The sequence below is a fragment of the Bos taurus genome, chromosome 15, assembly GCF_002263795.3.
Source record: "Bos taurus isolate L1 Dominette 01449 registration number 42190680 breed Hereford chromosome 15, ARS-UCD2.0, whole genome shotgun sequence".
NCBI classification, from domain to species: domain Eukaryota; kingdom Metazoa; phylum Chordata; class Mammalia; order Artiodactyla; family Bovidae; genus Bos; species Bos taurus.
The window spans coordinates 23,871,670-23,895,750 of record NC_037342.1 but is presented as its reverse complement, the minus strand read 5'-3'; the positions used below and the strand labels follow the sequence as shown (position 1 = coordinate 23,895,750).

General features: G+C 43.9%; 1 protein-coding gene across 3 annotated transcripts in view; it reads right to left on the bottom strand.

Annotated features, from left to right (window-relative positions):
• The window catches only part of TTC12 (tetratricopeptide repeat domain 12), a 46,727-nt gene extending 24,947 nt beyond the window's left edge, over positions 1–21,780 (bottom strand). Inside the window, exons 1-8 of one of the 3 annotated variants that reach the window (XM_002692992.6) lie at positions 21,680–21,780; positions 20,008–20,080; positions 15,143–15,306; positions 14,582–14,603; positions 13,855–13,932; positions 12,703–12,824; positions 8,379–8,438; positions 2,961–3,032 (exon numbers count right to left, since the gene is read on the bottom strand). In XM_002692992.6, the coding sequence (XP_002693038.3) occupies positions 2,961–3,032; positions 8,379–8,438; positions 12,703–12,824; positions 13,855–13,932; positions 14,582–14,603; positions 15,143–15,306; positions 20,008–20,065 (576 nt within the window). In that variant the 5' untranslated portion in view covers positions 20,066–20,080; positions 21,680–21,780. Of the gene's footprint in view, positions 1–2,960; positions 3,033–8,378; positions 8,439–12,702; positions 12,825–13,854; positions 13,933–14,581; positions 14,604–15,050; positions 15,116–15,142; positions 15,307–20,007; positions 20,081–21,271; positions 21,453–21,679 lie in introns of those variants that run through there. The other 2 variants (XM_059875089.1, XM_059875090.1) reach the window with 2 other exon arrangements.
• Between the last annotated feature and the right edge of the window lie 2,301 nt (positions 21,781–24,081).

Sequence of the window (24,081 nt, the reverse complement as noted above, 5' to 3'; positions counted from 1 at the left end):
AATCTGTATGCAGGTCAGGAAGCAACAGTTAGAACAGGACATGGAACAACAGACTGGTTCCAAATAGGAAAAGAAGTATGTCAAGGCTGTATATTGTCACCCTGCTTATTTAACTTCCATGCAGAGTACATCGTGAGAAATGCTGGGCTGGAAGAAGCACAAGCTAGAATCAAGATTGCCGGGAGAAATATCAATAACCTCAGATATGCAGATGACACCACCCTTATGGCAGAAAGTGAAGAGGAACTAAAGAGCCTCTTGATGAAAGTGAAAGAGGAGAGTGAAAAGTTGGCTTAAAGCTCAACATTCAGAAAATGAAGATCATGGCATCTGGTCCCATCACTTCATGGGAAGTAGATGGGGAAACAGTGGAAACAGTGTCAGACTTTATGTTTTTGGGCTTCAAAATCACGGCAGATGATGATTGCAGCCATGAAATTAAAAGACGCTTACTCCTTGGAAGGAAAGTTATGACCAACATAGATAGCATATTCGAAAGCAGAGACATACTTTGCCAACAAAGGTCCATCTAGTCAAGGCTATGGTTTTTCCTGTGGTCATGTATGGATGTGAGAGTTGGACTGTGAAGAAAGCTAAGCGCCAAAGAATTGATGCTTTTGAACTGTGGTGTTGGAGAAGACTCTTGAGAGTCCCTTGGACTGCAAGAAGATCCAACCAGTCCATTCTAAAGGAGATCAGTCCTGGGTGTTCACTGGAAGGACTTATGCTAAAGCTGTAACTCCAGTACTTTGGCCACCTCATGCGAAGAGCTGACTCACTGGAAAAGACTCTGATGCTGGGAGGGATTAGGGGCAGGAGGAGAGGGGACGACAGAGGATGAGATGGCTGGATGGCATCACTGACTCGATGGACGTGGGTTTGGGTGAACTCTGGGAGTTGGTGATGGACAGGGAGGCCTGGCGTGCTGCAGTTCATGGGGCTGCACAGAGTTGGACACGACTGAGCGACTGAACTGAACTGAACTTTGCATATAAGTTACATAAGCAGGGTGATAATATACAGCCTTGACATACTCCTTTCCCAATTTGGAACCAGTCTGTTGTCCCATGTCCAGTTCTAACTGTTGCTTATTGACCTGCATACAGATTTCTCAGGAGGCTGGATAGTCAGTCACATGTAAAAGAATGAAGTTGGATCACTTCCTCACACTGCTGCTGCTGCTACCGCTGCTAAGTCACTTCAGTCGTGTCTGACTCTGTGCCACCCCATAGATGGAAGCCCACCAGGCTCCCCTGTCCCTGGGATTCTCCAGGCAAGAACACTGGAGCGGGTTGCCATTTCCTTCTCCAATTCATGAAAGTGAAAAGTGAAAGGGAAGTCGCTCAGTCGTGTCCGACTCTTAACGACCCCACGGACTGCAGCCTACCAGGCTCCTCCAGCCTTGGGATTTTCCAGGCAAGAGTAGTATATACAAAAATTAACTTGAAGTGGATCAGAGATCTAAATACAAGTGCTAAAGCCATAAAACTCTTAGATCTTGGATTAGGCAATGGTTTCTTAGATTTGATATCAAAATTCCTAAGCGATCAAACGAAAAAATTAGGTTATGTAGACTTGCATAAAAATTAAAAAACTTTTGTGCTATGAAGTGTAAAGATAACACAGAGAATGAAAAAAATATTTTAAAATCATTTATCTGATAAGTGACTTGCATCCAGAATTTATATGAATATTATATTATATAATATTTATATCACTTTATATTGAATAGTTATAGAAATATAAATTTATACCAGATTGATTACATTTATACTCAGTATAAAAAGACAACCTATTGATAAAATAGACAAAGGATCTGAAGAACCATTTCTCCAAAAATGGCCAATAAGCATATGAAAAGATGCTCAACATTATTAGCCAACAGAGAAATGCAAACCAAAATTGTGAAATACCACTATAAGGTGGTATACTCATCAGGATGGGTATAATAAAAAAGACAGATAAATAGCAAGTATTGTCTGGGACGTGGAGAAATCAGAAACATATACTGCTGGCAGGAATGCCAAATGATGCAGCCACTCTGGAAATCACATGGGCAGTTCTTCCAAAGGTTAAACACAGAGTTATCATGTGACTTATCAGTTTCACTTCTGGGTGTAGAGCCAAATAGACTGTAAACATGTGTCTATACAAAAACTTGTACATGGATGTTCATAATACCCAAAGGTGGAAATAAGTCACATGTTCAACTGACGAATGGATAAATAAAATGTGGTATATCCATACAACAGAATATTGTTCGGCAATAAAAGAAATGAAGCACTATATATATTAATGTATTACAGCATGGATGAAACTTGCAAACATTATGCTAAGGGAAAGAAGCCAGTCATGAGAGACCACAAATTGTATAGTTCTATTTACATGAATAGTGCAGAACAGGCAAATGGATAAAGACAGCAGTAGATTATTAGTTGCCCAGGGGTGAACTGGGGGTGGGGGTGGAGGGAAGGGAACTGACTGCTAGTGGGTGACAAAAATGTTCTAAAGTTGATTGTGCAATTCTGACAAAACACTAAAAACCACTGAGTTGTTTATCTTCCATAGAAGAATTGTTTGACACCTGAATTATATGTCAATAAAGCTGCTATTACAAAATATATCTTAGTGTGTACATATATCTGCATGGCTGCTTTCTGGTGATGAGATCACAAGTGAATTTTGGTTTTTCATCTTTTTGCTCTGTCTTTTCTCTCCAGAGATGCTCTTCCTGGAGCTGAAAGAACAGTGGGAGAAGACACTGCAGAAGAGGTTCCTACAGCAGGCAGGGCTGCACCAGATGACACTCAGTATCCTTCTCAACTCCAAGATCTACTGTGGAAAATACTAAAACGTGGATTAACACCTCATCAACTTGGAGGAATGTGGTTCTCCTCTGAGACACTCTGAAGCACAGCTCTGAGATCAAACACACCTCTTAGGCTTCCTCTTGCACTTACCACACTGTAGTTCTTTAGGGCGAGGTGGGCTTTTCCCATGTGGAAATACGCTTTTGTGCATTTTTCATCACACTGCATAAAAGAGAATCACTGATCAGATGTTTTGGAAGATTTGAAATTATTAGCACCAACTGCCCAGCTAATAGGGTTAGGGCAGCGCTTTGATTCTCAGGACAGCCACCAGAGTTGACAATTAAGACTTTTTCTGTGCATCTGTGACCAAAATAATTGATGCTTGCAAGGAGTCTGGATGCACAAGTAAGCCCTCTATCAAATTAATTCATGATACTAGCCAGTTTTCATTTCCATTTAATGAAACTCAACCAGGAAACAAACCAGAAAGCCTTAGTTTAGAAGAGCTCTTGACCCTGGTTGAACATTAGAATCACCTGGGGGTGCTTGTAAAAAAAAAATCCTGAGAGCCCAGCTGAAACCCACAGCAATTAAATTATACTCATGGGTAGGACCAAGGCATCGATAATTTTTTAAACTCTCCAGGTGATATAAATGTACAACCAAGTTTGAGAATCACTGGTTTATGAGAAGGTAGGAAAATTTACTCTGGGTAAACAGCTGTTACTATTACATCTTAGGAAGCCTGGCAAGTTCCTCCCTTGAAATAAACCACAACATATATACTAGAAACTTGCGTTTGTATCACTTATGATCTGAAAGCGAGCCCCCTTCAAAACGTATGAACTTTACAGCTGAAACAATACTGCTTGCCAAGGGGCCCTGCACTGGTCTGCTCTGAATTACTATAACTACAGAGGGAATGATATAGCAGAGACATAAACTTAAAGCATCCAGTTAATTCACTGAACCCCTTTTATGTGCCAGGACTTGTGTCGAGTCAGATGCTGTCAGGCATGTATATGTACAGAGGGAGTCCAAGCTCAGGAGTCTAGAAAGTCCTGGGTGAAGCCCTGTCTGCCCCTCACAAGAAGCGGCATACTGGCCAGGCCCCCCGGCTTTTCTGAGGTTCACTGTCCTCATCTGCAAAGTGGAGATCATAATAGTGTTTCTTCTTGAGAGAGTCAGTTCCTAGGCAGGTTGATAAGGAGTCTAGGGGTCCCCAAGGAGAGAGGGGTCTGGAATTCTCAAGGAGGAAGAAAGGACAAACTTTTTTTCTTTCTCCACATTCCTTAGGATTATATAACAATAATGTATCTGCCTAAGGACAGTCTTTGGATTAAACCTTCTGTTATCTTAAAATGTAAATTATGGGAGTAGGTCTGATGAGGTCTTTACAGCCTCCAGACATTCTTTGGAGTATATAACTTCATTGTTAACACTAGCAAGCGGGTACTCTTTCTGCCCCCTCTGATGCCTATGTCAGAAGCTTTCTCTATCTCCTTTATACTTTAATAAAACTTTATTACACAAAAGCTCTGAGCGATCAAGCCTCGTCTCTGGCCCCGGATTGAATTCTTCTCCTGGGGGCCAAGAATCCCGGTGTATTCGCGTGATTCAACAACAACCTTTCATTCTGGGCTGTTGTGAGGAGAGAATGTGTGTAAAACAGTGCAATACCAGGTAAGAGAGTGTTAGCTGCTGTTGCTGCATTTACAAGAAAAGCAATGATTTCAGGGCAAAAAGGAAAATTTAAGAAAAGCTAAAGAATAATAGAAGGGGTAACAATAATCATTACATTGGAAGAGCCCTTTATAGATGCATTTTCATGAATATAATTTCCTGATTCCTTGCTAAGTGAATGACGGTAATAATATTAATGCATTATTTTCAGTCCTGACCATATGGTTCATATGAATGATCTTATGTAAGCCTTATAGCAACTCTATGAAGTAGATACAGTTATTACTCCCATTTCACAGATGAGGAAACCAGGGGTCAGAGAGGTTTAAGGTCACACAGACCCTAACTGGAAGAACTGGGATTAAGATCTAGCCACTGGACTCCAGGACCCAAAGGCTTAGGTATCACACCGAATCTCCTCCAGAGAAGTGCTACAGCAATTCTGGAGGAAATCCACTCTGAGGAGATATACACTAAGTCCCCTACATACGAACCTTCAAGTTGCAAACTTTCAAAGATGCAAATGTGCATCTGGTTCCAGCAAGGAACCAGATTCCGTGCCACCCATGTCAGGTGTGAGTGAAATTGCAGCTCGCCCTCCGTCTCCTGTTTCTGATGATCCTTCATCTCTACCATCTTCCACCTCTCCCTCCTCCAGTCAGTAATGCCTCTTGCCTGTTCACTCCTTGCCAGCCCCGTATGCTAGCTGTTGTACCTTACTACTGTACTTTTCAAGGTACGTACTCTAAGATCAAAAATGTTTTATTTTCTGTTCGTTTGCTTTTTACACATTATTTGTGTGAAACCTATTAGTACAGTACTATATAGCGAATTGTGTTAGTTGGGTACCATGGCTAACGTTATTGGACTTACGAACATATTGGATTTATGAACGCACTCCTGGAACGGAACTTGTTCCTATGTAGGGGACTTACTGTAGTCTAACAAAGACATACTGCATTTCAGAGGATGCCAAGACAATCACATGGAAACCTTTGGGGGTGGGGGCAGCCAAAATGCGAGGATGGGGGCAGCTGAAATGCAGGCACTGGCAGGGATGAGCGTTGAACCTGCGAGAGAAGACAAGAGCTTTGAAGGAGAAACTGCAGGAAGAAGAAACGCAGGGAGCTCTGGAGTGAACCTTGCAGAACTCACACAGGATGGAACTAAGAAAGCAGGAAGAGGACCGTCTGAAGGGAAAGGAAGCTCACAGAAGCCGCCTGCTCACGGCGCCTTCACTGGCAGGCATCAGGGTTCCAACAGGGGAAAGGGAGCCCCACTGTGCCCTCCTGACGGGGTGTATTGTGGCCACGCCCCTGCAGACACTGCCACCAGGGGCCCGCTCACGCACTTTCTCACTAATAAGCCCTTTCTCCTTTTGATGAGGTATCAACTCTCACCAGGACTCTCTCAGGCAAACCCCAGATCCCCTTAAAAGGAATTCTGCCTTCAGAGGAAGATGTCTTTTATTGTAAAGGAAGAGTTCTGCCAAGAAAGAAATGATTCTGATTCTAATTGAAACCCGCTTCACTGCCTTATCTTCCCTGACAAGGAACATGGGCCTTGAAATATCATCACATGGGCTTGTCGCTGCCAATTCACAGGTGTCAAAAATACTAAATTGGCATGAAAGTACTAATACTATTAATAATGGAGTGCCACTGACATTCACTACTGATATTTTAAAATGTGAAACTTTTTCTTTTGATTCACAGCTTCCATGTAGAGCCAAACCATTGTTAGTTTTTAGATCTCCTTATACATTTTTTTCCCCCAGCCCTCCAAGTGTTCACCCAATCCTCTGCAACAGGGAGCCTCGCTGGGCTCTTATCAAGGTTGGCTGCTGGGTTTCAGCTGTGCTGGGCCAGCTCTGCTTCGTGCTCACGGTTCATCACACCGGGCTTCAATTAACATTTGGGAACAGGCCAGCGTGTCGTGCTGAATCACCATGAGGCTGTGATTAACTCTTTGGGCCTTTTCAGATCAGAAAAGATACTCATGAGAAGCCCCACGAGATCTTGTTTCTGCCACGTGAGAGGCCACGCCCAGGGATGACGGGGTTTCCAGTTTCCGTGGAAAGGTGTTTACAGTCAAGGGCTCAGGGCACCAGCCTACGGCGAGGCCAACGTGGGCTATGTGATCCCGTGCAGTTTACTTAATTAATCTCTGAGGTTCAACTTCCTTGTTAGAAAGATAAGGATAACTGTGGTGTTGACCAGAACAGAAGGCTATGAGGCTCCAATGGGATAGCTCACAGTCAGTGAGCAGAAATGCAGCTTTTTCTCTTATTGCTAAAACACCAGAGGAAAATGCCCTTGCCTTTCTCTTCTCTTACAGATGATAGCAGAAAAAAAAATCATGATCACATAAACCAACATAACAGGCTAGTAGATCTCCGCTGGAGCCATGGAGAACCTGAAGGCACCAGCTTTGGGCAGTTCTCATCACTTAAAGACTGTCACGATGCCGTGGGACAAAGTGTTTCCTGCACCATATCTTTTAGGGGGTAAAGAAACCAAGCACTCCAGATGTCTGTTTTGGAGAGACTCTCCTGTTTTAGAAACTGTTATTAGTAAAGATGAGTTTCAAATTCCTTGCTTACCTTCTCAATAGAAAGTAAGGAAGTAGGTGGGGCCAACATGCTGCTGTGGCGAGGAGCTCTGGGATGGGTTAGGCTGGACCGGGGAAACCAAGCCCAGGATAAACCTGATATATTTTCCTGGCACTTCAACTTTACTTGATTATAAGTTATTGAAAATAATATGGTTATATTAAAACAGATGGATACATTTAATGGTGTGCAGTGCAAAATGTGCAAGGATTTCCAAGATATAGTGAAGTCGCTCAGTTTTGTCCGACTCTTTGCAACCCTATGGACTGTAGCCTGCTAGGCTCCTCAGTCCATGGGAGTCTCCAGACAAGAATACTGGAGGGGGTTGCCATTTCCTTCTCCAGGGGATCTTCCCAACACAGGGATCGAACCCCAGTCTCCCACACTGCAGACAGACTTTTTACCATCTGAGCCACCAGGGGCTCCTAGAAATAATTTGCATCTGAGAAGAAATTTCATGCTCTCTGCTTTTAGACCCTCCAGGGGCTCATGTTCCTTCTGTTAGCACGTTGGCAAGGAAGGTTGAGAGGCATTGGTTTTGATTATTTAGTTAAAGGCCCTTGTGACAGAGTAACTTGGGGGAACGTGGATTAAGGGTTATTTAAATATTTAGTCATCTGAAATAATGTTCCAAAGAAGTGATCATGACATTTCTCTTTTAAAAACCCTTCTAAGATTTCCACCAACAGTCCTTCCTTCTCTCTACCTTTGACTATCTATTTTGGCAGAAATACCACGCACAGTATTATGCTATCTGCCTGAGGCCTGACTAGCATCCAGGCGGAACAACAGAAAATCTTGCTTCTGATTATTTCTCTACAAAGAGGCGTGCTAGGACACATTTCTGAATGAGCAGAGCTGGAGGGGAAAAGGATGAGCTGATGAGGAAGGATGGCCACATGGCAGAAACAAGCCCCCCAGGTTGGCTCTAGAAAGCGCAAGACGCATCTCCACCATCACAAGGAGCAAAGCGTCTGCTAACACTACAGTAAAGGGTGAGCCGTTGTGACAACACCCTGAAAAGCCAATGTTAACAACAGTTCCTCTAGAGTACTTCCTCTGGGTGAGGCACCACAGGTGTTATCATAACCCTCACAACAATTCTATTCTCTCCCATTTTACAGATGAGGAAACCGAGGCTCTGACTGCAGCGTCCACACCACTTCCCATTATGATACAACCACACCTCCCCTCTATTCACTTCAGGACTGAGACACCCGGCCTTGAGCAATCCCCCCTCCATCATGTGGAAGAGGAAACAACCTTCTTACCTTCAGAGCCCAGTCACAATCCACCAGCGCCTTCCGGTAGTCCCCAAGTTTGATATAAGCCTGTAGAGACACAAATAGCTGCTATTCACACACAGTTCTGCAGCGAGCAGTCTTCAGTCAATGCAGAAAGCGCAGTCGGGCAGGAGAGAGCGGTGCGAAGTATTAGTAACTGGTCCCTGCCTGCACCAATCAGGGTGCCGGCAGGAAACAGATGGCACTCATACTGGGGAGTTTAATAAAGGGACTATTTACAGGGTGAGTGCAGGGCAGATGGAGACTAGCAGTGCCAGCCAGCACCACTGCTGGACCTGAGGGGCAGGAGGAGGAGTAATGGCCAAAACGGAAGAGGGCTGCTTTGTGAAGAGCGCTGCTTAAGAGGAGCTGAGGCCTTTAGTAGAGCGGAAGCTGGAGGAGAAAGCCCCAGTTCACTTTCCTCCTTCCTTCTGATCTCACTGGCCAAATGGAAGTTAGAAAGCTGGGGAGGCAAGAGGCCAGTCCACAGAGGTCAGTCCGTCCCCCAGGGCACAGAAGGATCTGGGCGGTGGCGGCAAACAGAAAATACCCAGCACACTAAACACCCCTCGAAAGGAAAAGCCAGCTCCTGGAGCCGACCCTGCTGTGAATGTCCCAGAAGGAAACCAAACAAGAAAGGGGATCAAAAAGACAGATAATGACAAGTGTTGATGAGGATGTAGGAAATCAGAGCACTCATCCACTGCTGGTGGGAACTGCAGTGATTCTGGAAGACAGTCTAACATTTCCTCAAAAGGTAAAACACAGAGGTGCCATATGATGCAGCAATTTCACTCCTGGGTATATAGCCAGGGGCCTATACGTATATGTTCATGCAAAAAGTTGCATGCCAATGTTCAGAGCAGCATTACTTATAATAGCCAGAAAGCAGAGATAACTCAAATGTCCACCAACTTATGAATGGGTAAATAAAATGTACTAGATTCACACAACAAAATATTTGGCAATAAATAGGAAGGGAGTACGGATGCATACTACAACACGGATGCACCCTGAAAACACTGTTGAACGGAAGAAGCCAGACGCATAAGGATAAATACTGGATGATGTCATTTACATGAAAAGCCCAGAACAGTCAGGTGCATAGAGGTGTACAGAGACAGAAAGTAGATTAGTGGTGACCCAGAGCTGGTGTGGGGGAGGACAAAAGGATTGAGGAGCTTAAAGGGTATGGGATTCTTTGGGGGACGATGAAAATGTTTTCTAAAATTGGTTGTGGTGAGGGTTGCACAATCCTGTGAATAGAAACCACTGAACTGTACATTTTCAATAGGGGAATTATTGGTTATAGCAACTGTACCTCAATAAAGCTGTTACCAAAATATGATCAAGAAAAAGTTTTGCTTCTTTCCTCCTGAGTGCAGCAAGGAGGAGGAGTTTATACAGGAAATGAGCTCATACAGGAAATGAGCTCATGTAGGAAATGAGCTGACATATAAGAGTCAAACTATCCCCAGGAGCCCTTGGTTTCAAATGCCTTGCAGCTCTCTTCTGGGATCCCCTACAATTGAGGAAAATCTTGAAAATCAGGCATTAACTCAGAATTCTGTGATTCACTCAAACTGAACTAACTTAAGAATTTAGATCATTTACAGTTTCCAAGAACTGTGGCACATAAGCAAATGAAAGTCTGCACCAAGGCTGTTAAACCCTCTGTATTAATTACTGGATATGAAAGATGCTTAATAAATTCTTGTCAAGTTGCACAAAGTAGACTTTAAGTGCTCTTCTTTCAGAAAGTTCCCTAAGAAGCAGCAGTGATCATCCTATTGGAAGAAAGGAAAACCAGGCCCCAGGGTCCCATTAGTCACCAACAACAGGTTTGCCCATGACCAAAACCGTACCAGGGCACTGTGACATTCTGAACAATAAATCGGGTGCGATATCTACATGGACAAACCAATTATGAGTTAGTGTTATAATTCACGAGAAATCTAAGCAGTCAACCAAAGTGAGGGGGGAGCAGGCAACAGCAGGTTAATGGAATTTCTGCTGGGCAGCTCTTTGTACCAATAGAAAGGAAGCTGCTAGGCAGTGCTTTCATTAATAGGGATTTGGTACTAATTGAAGATGATGACTCTTTGAGCTCTCTGTTCTATATAAAGCACCATCCTTTCCTCTGGGTTTGGGGTTTCATTTGGAAGTCAGAGGATGTGAGGAAGAAACTAGCGTCCTTCTAGACAACTTCAGTCATGACTTTACGGCATTGTTATTCAGGATGCAGACTCTGTATGGGCTTCAACAATTTCTCTATACAGCCTTTCGCTTTTCCTTCTTTTTCTCTTTTAAAGCTTGGACTCAACACCCTCTAAATTTCCTGTTTGCTTTTGTTTTTCCACATTTTGAAAAGAACGACTTTTCCAAATGGCAATTAAACTCCTGATTTATCTAAATTACACCAGCAATCTATTGATCATAACATTAGCTCCGGGAGAAAAACAAAGCGATGGAAGGGTAGGTTTTCTCCCTAGCAAGCAGCGACACTCAATTCACAGGGTCCTTATTAAGTGTTTTCTAACTCCGCATGCATACAGGGAGGCATTTTAAAAATAGTCAATGGTTCAAATGGTTCCTAACACCAGGCAGCACATTTTGTATTTATTTGTCTCTGAATAAGCTTTCTCTTTGGGAAAAGAGGAAGGAATTGCCTCCCTAAAGCTTTTCATTGCATTTACCTATTTTTATCCACAGTCATTCTTAATGTGGTTCTCCAGAACTAATCAAAGTACTGCTTAAACTTCAGTACAGTAAAAATGTAACTAATTTAGAGTAATCAGGGTATAGACCATGTGAGTTAGATGTAAGTGTGCATTATATAACTTTCTAAAGGAATTCAATTTTACAGCTTTCAAGTAACTTCAGAGTAACAAGACTGAATAAGCATCCGTAGGTAAATGGTTTGGAGACCAAATTTGTGATAAATAAAAAAGAACTATAATTATCATATTAATTGTTTGTATTTATAGCTGTTTCTTTTGACGTGTCAACAGAAACCTCACTCCCTCAAGTGGACTTTCTGTGCCTCCAGCAAGTGTTATATAACTTAATAAGGATTTATTGAACATCAGTTATAAGCACAGCATTAGGGGGAAAAGTCTATGGCAGTTTTTACCCTCAAAAAGTGTATAATCTCGTGAGGGCGATAAAATGGACATGGCAAAAATCAACCTCTGGCCATTTTATTTACCGATTCTCTTCCTTACATTTTTTTCTCCACAAATGGGGGTAGGTAAATGACACCTCAACTCGAGACTGATTTATCCAAACTGGTGAACTAACGAGTTTACGTTGTGCTTGGATTTTATTTATCATTAAATCATTGCCACGGTCCAGCCTTTTTGGACGGCTGACGTCCTGTTTCTTGCACTCTTCCTCAACGTACCACAGCAGGGTATTCTTAATCCTGAGTTACAAAATTGGAGCTGACGAGGATCCATGTCAATGACATGGTGTCAAGTTCATCTCACCCAGGCCCTGCTGACATACTCTGATCATCAGATAATCATGTCCACGAATCTGCCAATTTTTCAGGCCTGAGCAGGAGACAGCTCTCCCATACACAAACGCAAGCACTTTTCAAAGATAAGGTCACAGGTGGCATTTCTGTTTCAACTGAAAACTATTCATCTTGTCCCTTCATTAAGGAGTAGATGATAAACATCAAGGTAATGATTTTTATCTGGTGTTCCAGAAATCTGAGCTCATCTGTGATATTAAATGGAAGTATCGGGGGTTTTACAAACTCAAAATTTCTGAGAAATTGGCTCAGGACCATTAGCTCTAGTATACCCAATCACAGAATCTTAATCAAGGAGGGATTCATACAATGAGTAAGAAATTAACAAGAGAGTAACCCTTAGCAGCCTTAAACTGGCATCAAAAAAGAGGATGAACTAAGTCAGTGGTGGCAGAATTCCGAGGTTTCACAGGCTATCTCATTCCACTGGCTTTCTCAGCTATACACGGGGTGAAGTGCCTGGGAACCATCAGTGAGGAGATGGGTGACTTTTACTATGGAGACAGCTGATTATGTGTAGCTATTCCCAAGTTCTCCTTTAATGAGTCCAAGTTGGTAGCTTGAAACTGGAGCATAGTGAAGAGTATTTACACCATGGAAATTGGCAAATGCTCCATGCAGATCAGCCTCCACCCCCAGCCCAACCAGAGCCGGCTGCTACGCGTTTACCACCACACGGCGGGTACCACCTAGTCTCACCCTTCTCTGCTTTCACAAGGTTAACAGCTGCTGCTCCCTGGAGAAATCCCGTGGACACAACCTTGCCTCACTGACCTGAGCTCGGTTGGTGTACAGCACCTTCATGTCCTTCAGCTTCTCCAAACCCTCACTGTAGCACAGGATGGCCGTTTCGTAATCACCTCTGACAAATGCTGCATTCCCCTTTTCCTTTAGGGCTGTGAGAATAGAAGTCATACAGGTGAGCTCTCCCCACACACTGGAAAATTCTTTCAAGCTTCACTGCCCTGATTTTCCAACACTACTTTGAAGGTTAGAACGTCCATCCATCCAAAGGGGGCCTGTTACTTCCTTCTCTCTGCAGATCATTCTGGGTCGATTTCTTTTATATAAATCCTCCCCAAGTCTTCTAAGCAGCTTCTCAGAAAAAGTAAATGTTTCTGTCTCAAGGCTTGGAATATTCCAAGCTTGCCACAAAGAGCAAATCCACACATTCAGTGTCTAATAAAGAGATTCAAACGACTAATTTTCTAGCAAATATGGAATCATTTGGATCTGCAGGGCACATAGCACTGAGTGGTATAAAGTAAATGCTGAAAGTATTCTTCTGTCATATGTATCCCCCCCATTCCACGACCACACACACACAACCCCAGCTCTTTCTTTTCCTTTATTTCCTCTCTCCTTTCTCCCAGCTTGGGGCTTCCCTCATAGCTCAGTTGGTAAAGAATCCGCCTGCAATGCAGGAGTCCTGGGTTCGATCCCTGGGTTGGGGAGATCCCCTGGAGAAGGGAAAGGCCACCCACTTCAGTATTCTGGCTTGGAGAATTCCATGGGCTATATAGTCCATGGGGTTGCAAAGAGTCGGACACGACTGAGCAACTTTCACTTTCACCCAGCTTTGTTCATTTTTCTTTTTCACATCTTCATCTGTGCCTCAGGCTAGAGAGTGGTACCTCACTCCCACCCCTCCCTACTTTCCAGCATCCTTTAGTGCTGCTACATTCAGCGATATGCCTTAGAAACATGGTCTGACTGTGGAGGCTATCTCAGGGCTGTGTCTGCCTCTCCGCCTGTTGCAGCAGAAACAGGAAAACAGGTTTCTGCCTGGCCAGGTCCCACTGCCTCAGGCGTATTCTGAACCCACCCACTGGGAATCTTGATGTCCTCAAACAGCAGCATAAACTCCCCTGCTTTTTCCAGCACAAATCATCCCTGCCATTAAAAAGTGAAAAGACTGACAATTACCATCTGCTAAGACTTTGTTTTCCCTTCTTCTTTTGGCACGTTCTTTTGCATCTTTCTCCAGAGATGCCAAGAAGGCTTCTGACAACAGAGTGATTTCAAATATTAAAAAAGAAAAATCCAAATACTATAATCAGTTCTTTAGCTCAAATTCAGAAGAAAGCCACTTTAGAGTTTTAGAGCCACACGTTTCATGCATACACATGTAGGCACACGCACACATGTGGGTGCATGCGTGCGCGCATGCACACACACACACACACACACACAGATTTCGGAGACAACTGAAATGACATTTTCTTAATTTGACATTAAATGGGAATCCGTGTGATGTATTATTATACATGATGACTATGTCGGTGCTTCAAATTTGAATTATGCCTTTTAAAAGAGTTTTTCTTTGAAGACGGACTTTTTTGGTTCCACTTAGCATAATGAGCTGCTGAGCTGAGCAACTGAGAAGCTCTCTGGATCCTTCTGAGTAGCTAAGAGTAAATTGGATGAAACAGAATAATTGAATTCAGTGTACAAAAGATTGGCCAGAACACAGGAAAAATCCTCTGAGCACCATCCTCTCTGACCACTAGTAACAGAATTGGGTGATCAGTAGGTTTTTGTTTATGGTTGTTTGTAAGCCCAGAGGCTATAATTTAAGGGTCTAGAAGCCACAATCAATAAACACTGACTTTAAATGAATAATACACATTGGGAAGAGAGATGCTGTCCTTACCTGTGTTTATTTCATCTGCATCCTGCAGGGCACAGGTTATCATAAAAACAAAGAAACAAATTTCAAAAACTACTCTCTTATTTACACATATACAAACCAAGAAGGCAGATAAATTTCAAGGGGGGAGTAGAGTCCTTTCCTTTAACCATAATTCTAGAAGGCTGCAAATTCAGGGGGCTTGCTTTAAATCAAGAGATCTGATTATGGCATAGTTGTTATGCGGCTAGTCTGCAGAAACCAGGGACTCTAGCTGTGGCTGTATGAATTGGAACTATGAGTTAGTAAACTGTTACATTAACAGCTTAAAAATGGTCCTAATCTCAGTGGGTGGAGAGGCCAAATTTTGATTAAAACTAACCAAAAGGATTGTGTAAGGATGACTCAGAAAGACCAAGAAAAATATATCAGAGTTTATACTTCCTTGTGAAAAATGTAGTGATTCTAAAGAACAAGTCTATTTCAGCCTCACCAGGCAGTTGAGATTAAACCACTCCTTCCTCTGTTTCATGCAGGCTTCCTTGCTGTGTCCACATAGATAACTCCACAATAAGGAAAGGGCACCTTCGTGGGAGCTTGTGGGGGACTGATCACAGTCTTGTTCACGGTGGTCCTGCACTCGTCCTCCTCTTGATCCCCCTCTGTAAACTGCAGTCTCTTTTCTGTCTCAAGGACCGCTTTCTCTCGTATGACTGGATCATCAGAATTCATCTCCTGAATTAAACTGGCTAGAGGAGAAATCAGGTGAATCATTCACATAAGGTCTTCAAAAAGAAAGACCCTATTCAATATCAATGATGGTGCAGTAAATTTCATGCGGAAGGACTTTTAATTTTTCCAGCTTTTCTGAGATACAATTGACCCATGACAATGTGTAAGTCAGTGTACCACATGGTCATCTGATACAGGTATACAGTGAGAAATGATTCCCAAACCAAGATGAGTTAACATATTCATATTTCAATTTGTTTTTGTGAGTGGTGAGAACATTTAAGATCCCCTTTCAGCAACTTTAAAGTGTACAGTATTGTTAACTATAATCACAATGCTGTTTATTAGACTCCCAAAACGTATTCACCTACTACAGTTTGTGTAAATGCATGTATTTAAACATCTTAACATCTCGCATGTATTTAAACATCTTGCATTCTTTTGCAACTTAGCTTTTTTCTCTTAGTATGCTCTAGAGATATGTTCTTGATACAAATAGTTCCAGTTGATTCATTTCACTTATTTAAATAGGTGACTCATTCTTTTACTGATGGACCTCCAGGTGTTTTTAATTTTTTTCTATACCAAATAGATGCTGAGTTGAATACATGTATATATTTCCCTATGCACATATGTGACATATTCTTTAGGCTATATCAATTTGTATTCCTACAAGCTGTGCACGAGAGTTCCTGTGCCTCCACATCCTTGTTCACACTTGTTGTTATACTTCCATGTCGCTTTTACTATAACGCGTTTATCTCCTTAATGTTGTCATTTGCCTTTTCTTGAATGTGACTGGGATCCAGCATCTTTTTATTGGTTTGTAGGCCATCTGGATTTCCTTTTCTGTGAATTGCCTGCTCCTATTTTCTATTGGGTTGTTTGTCTTTTTCTTATTATGATTGTTTTATATATTCTGGACTGTTATACATATTTGTGAACATTTTCTACTTGGGTATGGTGTGTTTTTGTTTTTATGGAACCTTCCATTGAAGAGATTTTCTATGTGTTAAATGTACCAATATTTCCCCTTATGACTTATGCTTTTGTGTATATTAAGTTTACAAATACACTCTTGTGTGTCTTCTAAAAGTTTCAACATTTTGTTTTTCTCATTAAGGTATTTAATCCACCTGGAGCCAACTTGCTCTTTTTTTTTTGACTGTGCGGATATGCAGGGCTCTTAGTTCCTCAACCAGGGATCAAACCTGTGCCCCCTGCAGTGGGAGCATGAGTCTTTAACCACTGGATCACCAGGAAGTCCCCTGGAGCTGACTTTGTGTAGGACAGGAGCACCATTTGTTTAAGAATCCCTGCCTTCTCGCCGATACACTGCGTCATCCCTGTTTCATGCTGCATGTGTGAACCTGCTCTAGGGCTCTTCATTCTGTTCTACCGGATGACCTGTCTTTGTCAGCACCAAAACTGCCATGCATAATTACTACAGCTTTATAAAAAGACTTGAGCATCTAGTAGGGGGATCCCACCTTCTTATTTTTCTGCAAAATTTTCTGCACTATTCGTGGCCCTTTACCCTTTCATGTGAACTCTGGAATCAGCTTGTTGAATTCTACACGGAACATTCTGGGGATTTTGATCTATCCCAGGTGGCACAAGGAGTAGCACTGTTCGTCGCTCAGTCGTGTCCATCTCTGTGACTCCATGGACTGCAGCCCGCCAGGCTCCTGTCCACGGGATTCTCCAGGCAAGAATGCTGGGGTGGGTAGCCATTCCCTTCACCAGGGGATCTTCCCAACCCAGGGATCAAATCCGGGTCTCCTGCACTGAAGGCACATTCTTTACCACCTGAGCCACCACAGAAGCCCCCCGACCTCCTAGAGTAGAGAATATTTTATCTACAATACCAAAATAAATCCATCAAAATGTATGGAAGACCTTTATGGAGAAAATTATAAAATTTGATCAAAAGAGCTCCCAGTGGTCAAAACGGAAACAATTTGAGCAAGAAAACAGACATGAGAGTTTTGTATTAAATATCCATGAGTCTGTATGGAGATTTACCTTCAGTTCAGTTCAGTTCAGTCGCTCAGTCGTGCCCGACTCTTTGCGACCCCATGAATCGCAGCACACCAGGACTCCCTGTCCATCACCATCTCCCGGAGTTCACTGAGACTCACGTCCATCGAGTCAGTGATGCCATCCAGCCATCTCATCCTCTGTCGTCCCCTTCTCCTCCTGCCCCCAATCCCTCCCAGCATCAGAGTCTTTTCCAATGAGTCAACTCTTCCCATGAGGTGGCCAAAGTACTGGAGTTTCAGCTTTAGCATCCAGGGTCTAGCAACACTCAATACATAATGAGCACCCAAGAAATGAATGTATAGAATCTATACACATGTGGCTATATACATTTAAGTTACGTATAAATGAAATAAGACATCCCAGGTGGCACAGTGGTCAAAAATCTGACTGGCCATGTAGGAGAGGCAAGAGATGAAGGTTTGACCCCTGGGGCTTCCCTGGTGGCTCAGAGGCAGAGAATACGCCTGCCCAACAGGAGACATGTGTTCAATACCTGGGTTAGGAAAATCCCCTGGAGAAGGAGATGGTAACCCACTCCAGTATTCCTGCCCGGAGAATCCCATGGACAGAGGAGCTTGGTGGGCTACTCTGGAGGGTCCATGGAGTCGCAAAAGAGTTGGATATGACAGCGACTAAACAACAACTACAAATAAATGAAACATTAGGGGAACTCCATTAGTAGTACTAGTCACATTTCAAACCCTCGATGGCCACCTGCGGCCATTGATTACATCGTGCACACTGCAGATTATAGAACATATCTGTCATCACAGAAAGTTCTACATACAGTATTGACATCAATGGTATGGGAATGAACTTGGGGTATGAATGAGTGTTAGCCAGATAAATAAAGATGAAGAGGCAGAGGGAAGAAAGCTAACAGGCAGAGCATGAGCTTCAGGGGGGTGTGTGGGGAACAGAAGTAGTTTGTTGCTCAAGTGTGAGGTAAGGAGAGGCGAGAGGCAAGGTAGGGTCACGGGAGGACTCAGGTCCTGATGAGAGCTTGAAATTTATTGTGACTGCGGGAAGAATCCAAGCAGAGAAGTGTCTGGGTCAGATTTGCATTTTAGATACATTACTCTGTGGGGAGTGTGAGCCTAGAGGCAGGAAACCCAATCAGGGGGTTGTTGAAATAGTCTGGATTAGAGAAGCAGAACAAAGGGAAGTTGGGAGAGGACAGAGCTGAAGAAAGAAAGCAAATCCAAGGGCTGATTAAATTCAGGGCTGAGAGAGGAGGGGTAGGCCAGTATGACTTGTAAATTTAGGGGATGATAGTGCCACCAAGTGAGAGGAGAATGATGGGGAGGGTAGGAGAAGCAAGTTTTATTAGGGGTCGGGGGACAGAGAGGAAAGAGACAATCAACTGAACTCTGGACACAGGAAGCTCCTGGTGTTTGAGGGACACATGGATGTGGCAGTTGGCATAGAGGCTGAAGATCAAAAATGCGGCTGGTGGCAATTGGGACGTGGGGTCGTCAACAAGGGTGGGAGCTAAAACCACACGCTTGGGCTAAACCACCGGCAGAGAAAGCGGTGAACAGTGGGCCAGGCCAGAACAACATGTGGGGGACGGGCAGAGGAGAGGCCCGTGACAAACGCAGAGAACACACCAAGGATGAATCATCTATGAAGCTGCCTGGACTATTTTTAAAACGATTTTATTCTCTGGACCCACACAGCCCGTGAGAAGCGACAACTTCAATATGTTTCTATTAGATAAGTTTTGCCTTATTGTCGGTTTTCTTGTTTCTACTCTCTAAAAGTCCATGGGGTCGCAAAGAGTCAGACATGACTGAGCGACTGAACTGACCGACCCTCAAACAAGCTCCCTGAAGTCTGAACAGGGACTGGGTACTTCGGAATCTCCTGTATGACGGTCTGTGTGATCAGCGTGTCCTCTGAGAACTTGTCTGAGCTTCGGAAGGGTCTTCCTGCCTAGAGGAATAGACAGGGGTGTGGCAACCAGGAGCCGTCCATGTAATGTGATGGACACTAAGGGAAGCCATTTGACTTTGCCTCTGCAGCTCAAAGGGCTTCCCAGGGGGCACCAGTGGTAAAGAACCTGCCTATGAACGCAGCAGACATAAGAGATGCGAGTTTGATCCCTGGGTTGGGAAGATCCCCTGCAGGAGGGCATGGCAACCCACTCCAGTATTCTTGCCTGGAGAATCCCATGGACAGAGGAGTCTGGTGGGCTACACTCCACAGGGTCACAGAGTCGGAGAGGACTGAAGTGACTTAATACAAACGCACATGCTGCAGCTCAAAACCAGAAATGGCTCTCCCCCCAGACAAGACAGATTCCAGATCAATGAGGCTCCTGAGTGACCTCAAACGGAAGAGCTAGGCTCACTGGTGATGGGGAAACGGAAGCTCCTTTTGACCTGCTTCTACACAGAAGGGGAAAGAATACGGAGAAGAGTGGTTGAATTCCAATCAGAATATTAACAGCTTCACTGATACTAATTAACAGCCAGAAAATTTTAGCCCCAGTCTTCAGTATTACTTGCTTCTCAATACCCTCTTCTGTTTAATCTCAGTGACATTTTTTTTTTCCCTTAAGAGTCATAAACCTGTCAGGCAACCCAGGAACTAACTTAGAGTGATCATCTCTCTTTAGGCACTCCACTTTCCTAGAGTAAAATTTAATTTGTATAGGATTTACTGGTACTTACTGATTTCATCCACATTTTTAAGAAATTTCTGCAAGTCTTCCTCTTGATAGTCAGCCATTGTGAACCAGAATCCCTGAGGGAGGCAGCACAGACGATGAAAATTAATAATAATAAAACACTAAACAGAATTCATCAGGCTTATTAGCCTGCTAAAACCAAGAGCCAAGTGATTATTTTAAAGACAGATTTGTGTTTACAAAAGTCATGAATAACAAGCCGGGTGATCTATTTCATTCTGACTCCTGTTAAGGCCAAGGAACACTCATTACATGTAGTGATATTGCCAGAAAGCTGCCAGCCTCCTCCAACGGGGAAACTGCTCTGCAAAATGTCCCTACAAGGCCCACACTGACTGCTGATAAGGGATCCGGTGTGCAAGAGACCAGGGGGAGCAGCAGACAAGCCACCAGGGATAGAGGACACAAACTCTTGACTTTGATCTTGACGGGCTGGCCCAGCCAGAAGTTTGGACCTGACCTTGTGACGGGTAACCAGAAACAGGTAATCTGCATCTACATGTTCAAATTTATTTAAAATATAAGCCTCGGGCTTGTTTCTGAGAAGTGAAGAGAAGCTACAAATTGACTGAGGGACTGGAACCTGATAGTCCAGCCTTATCTTCTTCTCTCCAGGTACTTTAGCTGGATCACCTCTTAGCTGTTTTTGAGTGAAAAGGCCTCATGCTGTAGCCAGTGGTTCCCAAAGATCCACCCACAGATCATAAAAATCAAGCAAAAACTGATTTAGTACACAGATTCCTCAGCCTTAGCCCAGACCCCCTCAGTATGCTTGAAAGAGTACCCAGAAGTGTACAGTTCTAAGCACTCTCTAAGCAAGTAATTCTGATTACAGTTAGGTTTAATAGTTTTCGAATAGTCTTTAGTAGTCTTCGAAGCCACATTTAATTGGAAATTCCAAATCTGCCAGGAACAAGCTGTGAATTATTTGATCTCTTTGAGATTCCACCAGTTATAAAAGCTGTGCTACCTTAGCTAAAGTCACAACCTCTCTGAGCCTTATAAGCCTCATTGGTTCTAGCAAACAGGGCTATTTGCAGACTAATTAAAAGTGCCAGGCACTCTCGATGATGACTGGTTATTGTGAGGCATCGTTATCTGTAAATCAGGGCAGGGGACTTGTGGCTTAACTAAATGATCCATAGGCTTCTTTCCAGCTCTAACAATTTAGGCTCTGGTGGAACTGAGGCCTAGCCAAGTGAGTTAACGTGCTCGAGGTTAGGAGGGGCAGAAGGCCGGAGAACTACCCTGGGGCAGGCACCAAGCCCTCGGCTCCCAGGGCGGGGTCTGAGGGCGCTCCCTGCCTAGCCAGCAAACCCACGACGGGACGAGAAGGACAGGGCGGGGGGGAGGTCCAAGAAGTTCTGCAGTGCGCGCTTCACCGGCTAGAAGCCTGCGGGTCGCCTGGAGCCTCAATGTGTGCTGGGGCCCAGACACGCCCCGCCCACCCGGCGCAGGAGGGCGGGGACGCGACATCGTTGCTTAGCAACTGCTCCACAGCGTCCACCCGCCCAGTGCCCGCCAGAGGAGTCCTAGCCCACAGCTGATCCCGTCCCATCCACTGGAGCCCAAACTAGTGTCCTCTGCTCAGTTCTGACGGAGAGATCAGGACTAGACCTGAACGTGCGCAGGCTGGGCCACCCCGCTGCAGTTACCTGACCGCGCCACCGTCCGGACAGGAAATGGCGGCTGTGGGCTGGCGGTGGCCGACTCGAACCGGGGAGGAGCGGGGCCGAAGGTGGGCGTGGCTCTATCTCCGAAGCCCCGCCCCGCCCCGCCCCCGCGCTCTAGTCGGGAGCGCGCAGCCAAGTTCAGGGCCAGCTCGGGCTAGGGTTCTCCCATCAGCACGAAGGAAATGTGGACGGGGCTGGCAGAAAAGCCCAAGTGACCTGCGCTGATGCCTAAATGAGCGCCAGGTTTTCACCTCTTTCTCCTCTAGGATTGGGGCAGGGTCGGTGGTGTCACTTCCATTAGTTTAATAATCCTTGGCCCCAAACGGGCAAGGTCAACAGCGGTACTTGGGAGAGTCAGGCTTGCTTATTGGTATAGATGAGATCTTCGGAGAAGACAGTTATGTGACGACTCTGATCTTAAGTTTTCTCATGTGTCACATAGAGAAATGGCACTTTCTCATGAATTTTGGTTAAAGTGCCAGGCGCCTAGTCCAAAGGGATAAGTTGGTTATTATCCAGGGAGTCGTAGGATTTAGAGCATGAGACAATGGACTCATTCACATTTTAAGAGAGAGAGGAAAAAGAGATTGATTTACTCTAAGGAACTGGCTCACATTATCATGGACGCTGTAAAGTGCACCATCTGCAGTTCACTTCAGTCGCTCAGTTGTGTCCAACTCTTTGCGACCCCAGGGACTGCAGCATACCAGATCTCCCTGTCCATCACCAACTCCCCGAGCATGCTCAAACTCCTGTCCATTGAGTCGGTGATGCCATCTAACCATCTCATCCTCTGTCATCCCCTTCTCCTCCTGCCTTCAATCTTTCCCAGCATCAGGGTCTTTTCCAATGAGTCAGTTCTTCACATTTAAGGACAAAGTATTGAAGCTTCAGCTTCAGCGTCAGTCCTTCCAATGAATATTCAGGACTGATTTCCTTTAAGATTGACTGGTTTGATCTCCTTGCAGTTCAAGGGACTCTTAAGAGTCTTCTCCAACACCACAGTTCAAAAACATCAATTCTTCAGCGCTCAGCTTTATTTATAGTCCAATTCTCATGTCCATACATGACTACTGGAAAAACCAGAGCTTTAACTACACGAACCTATGTTGACAAAGTAATGTCTCTGCTCTTTAATATGCTATCTAGGTTGGTCATAGCTTTTCTTCCAGGGAACAAGTGTCTTTTAATTTCATGGCTGCAGTTACCATCTGCAGTGATTTTGGAGCCCCCCAAAATAAAGTCTCTCACTGTTTCCATTGTTTCCCCATCTATTTGCCATGAACTGATGGGACCAGATGCCATGATCTTGGTTTTCTGAATGTTGAGCTTTAGGCCAACTTTTTCACTCTCCTCTTTCACTTTCATCAAAAGGCTCTTTAGTTCTTCACTTTCTGCCATACGGGTGGTGTCATCTGCATATCTGAGGTTATTGATATTTCTCCTGGCAATCTTGATTCCAGCTCAGCTTCATCCAGAGTTCATGATGTACTCTGCATATAAGTTAAATAAGCAGGGTGACAATATACAGTCTTAATGTACTCCTTCCCAATTTGGAACCAGTCTGTTGTTCCATGTCTGGTTCTAACTGCTGCCTCTTGACCCACATACAGATTTCTCAGGAGGCAGGTAAGGTGGTCTGGTATTCCCATCTGTTTTTCCACAGTTTGTTGTGATCCACACAGTCAAAGACGTTGGTGTGGTCTATAAAGCAGAAGTAGATGTTTTTCTGGAACTCTCTTGCTTTTTCAATGATCCAACAGATGTTGGCAATTTGATCTCTGGTTCCTCTGCCTTTTCTAAAACCAGCTTGAACAACTGGAAGTTTACGGTTCACATACTGTTGAAGCCTGGCTTGGAGAATTTTGAGCATTACTTTGCTAGTGTGTGATATGAATGCAATTGTGCGGTAGTTTGAACATTCTTTGGCATTGCCTTTCTTTTGGATTGAAATGAAAACTGATCTTTTCCAGTCCTGTGTCCACTGCTGAGTTTTTCAAATTTGGTAGCATATTGAGTGCAGCACTTTCACAGCATCAGCTTTGAGGATTTGAAATAGCTCAACTGGAATTCCATCACCTCCACTAGCTTTGTTCGTAGTGATGCTTTCTAAGGCCCACTTGACTTCACATTCTAGGATGTCTGGCTCTAGGTGAGTGATCACACCATCATGGTTATCTGGGTCATGAAGATCTTTTTTGTATAGTTCTTCTGTGTATTCTTGCCACCTCTTCTTAATATCTTCTGCTTCTGTTAGGTCCGTACCATTTCTGTCCTTTGTTGTGCCCATCTTTGCATGAAATGTTCTGTATCTCAAATTTCCTTGAAGAGATCTCTAGTCTTTCCCATTCTATTGTTTTCCTCTATTTCTTTACATTGGTGAC